Source organism: Bison bison, unplaced genomic scaffold (genome assembly GCF_000754665.1).
Source record: "Bison bison bison isolate TAMUID 2011002044 unplaced genomic scaffold, Bison_UMD1.0 scf7180017864148, whole genome shotgun sequence".
Classification (NCBI taxonomy): Eukaryota; Metazoa; Chordata; class Mammalia; order Artiodactyla; family Bovidae; genus Bison; species Bison bison.
Genome location: NW_011494720.1, coordinates 8893310 through 8898763, shown reverse-complemented (window position 1 = coordinate 8898763; position 5454 = coordinate 8893310). Strand labels below are relative to the sequence as shown.

Here is a 5454-nt window from a genome sequence, read left to right as displayed (position 1 = left end):
TTCCGACCCCATGGACTGTAGCCTGCCAGGCTCCTCTGTCCATGGGATTTCCCCACAGATACTGGAGTGGGTTGCCATTTCATTCTCCGGGGGATCTTCCCGACTCAGGAAGGTTGTCTTTTTTTGAATTTAAGGATTTTTTGGAGTCACTGACAAGTGAGGCGGCAGGCGTATCCGGCGTTCAGCCCAGGCTCTGTATCTCTGCATTGAGAATTCGGTGTGAATCCAACCAGCTGCAGGCCTGCGGGCCTCTCTGATGCGTGCTTTTTGCTCTCGGGGCTTCTCAAGTTCCTCTTTGTTTTTGCCTGGGCGTCCGTAACCCATCATTCATTTACGTAGGGGGTTAGCTTGGTTCCTCTCTGCCAACAGTGGGAGGACTCCGTGCCCTTTTGTGGAGTTGGCCCCCTTGCCTTTCTTATCCTGGAGGATCAGCCATAGCAGCGAGTGTGTGAGCAAAGTGTTTCTGTCCCACACATCAAAAGGATTTCCCCTAGTTGACCGTGTAGATAGTCTGGAAGGCAAGGAGCGTGTACAATAACAACAGTTGGATGACTTCTGTTTTAAACCCTTTCCAACTTCCTATCCCTTGTTGGGCAAAGTTCAAAATCCTTCAGAGTTCTAGGAACCTCAGTACCTGGCCCCGCTTGCCAGCCTCAGCTCTGGCGATTTTGCCCTGGACTCACTCCAAAAATCTAGTCTCCCAGAGAGAAGTCTTGCTTTGTCTTATTCTCTCTAGCAATAGGACAGTGTTGGACACACGATAAGGGCTTAATGCTTGTAAAAGAGATATTAATGCATTTTTCATGGTATTAGCCGAGAGCTTTACCCATGCCCAAGGGTTGCATACAAAGAGGTTAGAGTTGGCAATAGACACGGAGTTAATAATTAACACTAAACCACCATTTTCTGTATTGACAAGGTGTTTGAGTAAAGGGTACTGGTGGGGTAATCAGTGATGGCTGGAATTTCCAAGCTGAATAGACTTATCCTGTTTATTTAAAAAAAAAAAAAGTATTTTTCACCTTTTTCCCATGATCCCAGTTATATAGTGATTGGATCCTAAACATTCATTTTACCCTAAATAGTCTTAGCCCTGGCCAGTGGTTTTGGAATGTACACTGACCTAATCTTGGCCACAAAAATGTGAAGGGAAACTTGCTGGGTCGCTCTGGGAAATGTATTCTCACTTCTGAAAGATAGAGATAGATCCTTTTTCCCTATGGACATTGTGGTGTCTGGGTGTGAAGCCTGGAAGTGCTGCACCCACATTTTGATCATGAGAAGAGCCAGCATGATTGCAAGGCCAACACTCTGAAGACATCTGAGCAGAGATGAACAGAACTATGGCCTTTGGAGGACATCTTTGAGAGCAACTCCAGACTTCACTCAACCTCTCATCTTCCAACAGTGTGAGAAAAGTTTTCCTTATTGTTTAAGTCCTGACTTCCCTAATGAATGGCTCAGCTGGTAAAGAATCCGCCTGCAATGCAGACCTGCGTTCGGTCCCTGGGATGGGAAGATCCCCTGGAGAAGGGGATGACAACCCTACTCCAGTATTCTTGCCTGGGAAATCCCATGGACAGAGGAGCCTGGCAGGCTACAATCCATTTGGTCGCAAAGAGTTGGACACGACTGAACGACTAACACATACTATTGTTTAAGCCCGTCTTAGCTAAGCTGTTCTGTTAAACTTAAAGCATCCTGATTCATCCAGGCTGACTCCCTAGAAGTTACTCTGTTCAGTAAATCAGAGAGAAATGCCTAATACACTAGGAAGCAAAGAGTTTCCAGGCAGGCAGTGCAACTTGTTGAGAACACTGGAGGAAGAAAATTTAGTTACAGGTTGTGGAGGGAAAACTGTTGACAAGACAGGGGTGATCCTTCTGAAGAGCTTTCAAGTAGACTGAAAATTCATTAGGTCCTGGGAACCCACATTAAGACTTTACAGAGACATGCACTATAAAGCACAGGCCCTGTGGAGAAGGAAATGCTTGGATAATGGTGGTCAGGAGAATCCTCAGCGTTTGGAACCCTGATGGAATCAGCAGTCTTCTGACTGGAATGTGTTCTGTCCAGAAACATGAGTCTCTAAGGAATTTAAGGAACCTGTCCTTCGATTTCACACTCTGTTCTATACCAGCATCCCTTTACGTCTCTGGCCACTCTCAGCCAGGCTTACTTTGCCCTTTTACTGTTTGTTTGGAAATCTCTCCCTACTTTGTCTTCTGAGCTGACAGACCCTATGAAAATTTGCCATAAGCACATCAAATTTAACATGCCTAAACCAAACCCATTGTACCCACCTCTTCAAGTCTTTGTTCTATCTCTATTCAAAGCTGAGTTTCTGTTTACCAGCCTACCATGTAGCACTCCACTTAGACATCTCTTCCTCCAGGAAGACTTCCTATTTAGTACCTCTGAGCATGTTCTATCTTTGTCTTTCTACTTACTAAACTTCCTACTTCTGTCTTCACAAGATCTTGCTGTATTGCTTTATGCACAGCCCCTGGCACATTACAATATAAATTAATACATTCTTTAAGCTCAGGGCCTTATATATCTGAATGACTATATTCTTCTGAATGCAAGAAATGTATTCACTTGTTTCCCACCTGAGGCTCTATTCAGAGCCCACCAACCTAACAGCAAAAGTTGAGGACAATTGTTTGCTTTTGTTGAGTGGCCACGCAGCACCTATCCTCAGGGGAGTCCTCACAGTTTTGTCTACCCCAAAGCTATATATGGGCCAGATAGGGAAGTGCCAGCAGAGAAGAGCAGTAGGCAATGGTTGGGCACAGGGAACAGTGAGAATTAGTGAGCAGTAAGAAACATCTGAGAGAAAACTGCCAGAATGACTTTACGTTGTTTGCACAAGTGTCCCAGAAACCTGAGTGCTCTGTTGCATCAAACATAGCTGAGAGGTCAAGAGAACTAGTCTAGTGAGCCCTATGTAACAAGCACTTTTACATTGTTTTCTCATTAAAATCATCCCAGCAGTGGTACCCGCTAAATCTTGTTAAGAGATAGCAACTGGTATATCCCCTAGTAATTTCAGATGCAGTCTCAATCTTTTTGTCCACAAACTAGTTAGTATCATTTCCTTCGAGGGCCAAAATTAACCACTTCTGAGAGGTTAACTAAACCCTCTTCCCTTAGCTAGCATCTTGAACTATATACTTAGAATCATGGTTTGCATTTTTCCCATACTGCACTGCCGTTTTGGGAGTTTCTGACCCGCTTACCACAGTGACCACCCAGGCGGCTGGTGAAGTGTCCTCCTTAGAAGCTCAGGTACACTGTTTTCCTCTTACTCTAGAGGATGAAGGGAGGCAGAATGGCAGAGTCAAGAATCAGCTCTTGGCATCAGACCTGGGTCAGCGGCCAGTTTTGAGGTTGACATGTCCAGAGAGCTTTAGTAACAGCACCTGAAGGGCAGCTCGAACGTTTGCCAACCCTTTGCTTTTTACAGGACCCTTTTAAGCACATCTACTACTGTGTAGGTGGGGATAACAAGTGCCTGTCTCATGGAGTGATGATAAAAATTATAATGCATGTAAAATATCCGTCAGTTTCTGGCATGTAAGTACTTAAAACATGTCAAAAAATGTTAAGACCTTTTTTTTTTTTTGGCTACCTTCATAGTAAACACTCTGAAAATAATGTTCAAGTAGAAACACAGATACTTTATCATCTTGGGCTTTAACTAAGTTGTCTGCCCATAAAATTACCGTTCTTTGGCAGTACTCGGCAAGCCTTTTGCCAAAAGCTGGGTTCTCCATCTTCAAGAATGCTTAGGCACCTGCACTTGTCCAGCATTAAGAAGTAAGACACTTCAAACTCAGAAATGAAATAATACAGGCGGCTTTTGACTTTTCCCTCCAAGATACAACAATACATTAAAGCTACTGTCCTGTTCCATCAGTGGAAACTACCCAAACAATAAAAATTTCTACTTGGGAGTATGACCAAAGGAGACAGTCTGTTACCAGGACTGGAACTTCAAGGTAACAGTCATGTGAACATTTAGTGAGCAGTCACTAGATGCTTGGTGCTGTTGAGAGCACTTTACATGTATTAACTCATTTATTGCTCTTTACAGGGAAACACTGGAGCCACAGAGATAAAGTAGTTGACTCAAGTCATGAAGTAGATAAACGGTAGAGCCAGGATTCCAGCCTATTAAAATCTAGGTCACTCTCAACCTCCATTATGATTTACCATCTCTTTAATCAGGCACACCAGGCAAATAAAGCATCCAACTCCAGAAACAAAAAATACCAACAACCTTGAGTTCTCTCTGCCCAAGTCATTCACCCATTAACGCAGATTCAACAGAATTCTGAAAATTGGTAATGATACATAATAGGCCTATTAAATTTAGTCACACAATTCTATCACTAGTTGAAAAATTTCTTCCTGCACACACCAATGATTACATACCACAAAAAGGAAGAGAAATTCCGTTTAAATTCAGCAAGTTAAAAGTATATACAATTAAAGCCAAAGTCCACATTACTTAATACACCAAGGAAATAGTTATTTCAGTACATACCAAAATGTATATAAGCAAATTCATTTAAAATTGTGTAGGATCTTTTTCAACACTTGAAGACTGCACAAAAGGTTAATCAAAAGACAAGTTCAGTATTTTACTACACCATGAAAACCAGATATATTTGTATGCCAGTTAAGCAAAACCAAAGGAGTTATTTTCAAGTTGTACCTCAGTTTCAAATGCCGTTAACTCTCCGTCTGAGGTTCCCTGATTATATTACAGATATATATAAAACAAAGTATTTTGCTTTTAGCAAAACTCATACTTCATCTTAACCACACATATGAAAAGCTATTTTAGAGCCATTCCATTCCAGACCTTGATACTTATTTGGAGAATAACTGCTTTACAATTTGTATTGGTTTCTGCTGTACAACAACATGAAATAGCTATTAAGTATACATATATCCCCTCCCTCTTGAGACTACCTCCCACCCCCAACTGGACCTTGATACTTAATGTTTAAAACGTGACAGGAAATGAAGCAAACAGTCTTACCTCTTTAAAACATTTCGCCTTCATTCTAACACTCCACACTGTTATTACATAATATTAGCAGATGTTATTAGTACAAAACCGTGTAAGTGGATAAGATTTTAAAACATCACTGACTACACGATACCTAATTACCTGAAATCATTTCACAAAGCCTACTTTTTCAATTATAACCTAACAAATACTTCGGTGACTATTTCCTTCTTTACATTTTTCTGAATTTTGAAATATTTTAACAATTATTTGTATAAGGCAGGAGAAAAACAAAGTGCACAATTAAATGTATGCATGGACTTAAGTTCCACCTTTGTGGTATGTGGAAAAATGGAGTAGACATTCAGCTATTCAATGAAAAGAAATGACAAATGCTATACACATACACACAAACAAAAAAACAACCACTG

The 5454-nt window shown here is 41.4% G+C and overlaps 1 protein-coding gene across 1 annotated transcript in view; it reads right to left on the bottom strand.

Annotated features, from left to right (window-relative positions):
- The window catches only part of ACAT2 (acetyl-CoA acetyltransferase 2), a 20888-nt gene extending 17109 nt beyond the window's left edge, over window positions 1-3779 (bottom strand). The window contains exon 1 of the mRNA XM_010840919.1: window positions 3729-3779. Within this exon, the coding sequence (XP_010839221.1) occupies window positions 3729-3779 (51 nt within the window). The remainder of the gene's footprint in view (window positions 1-3728) is intronic.
- Between the last annotated feature and the right edge of the window lie 1675 nt (window positions 3780-5454).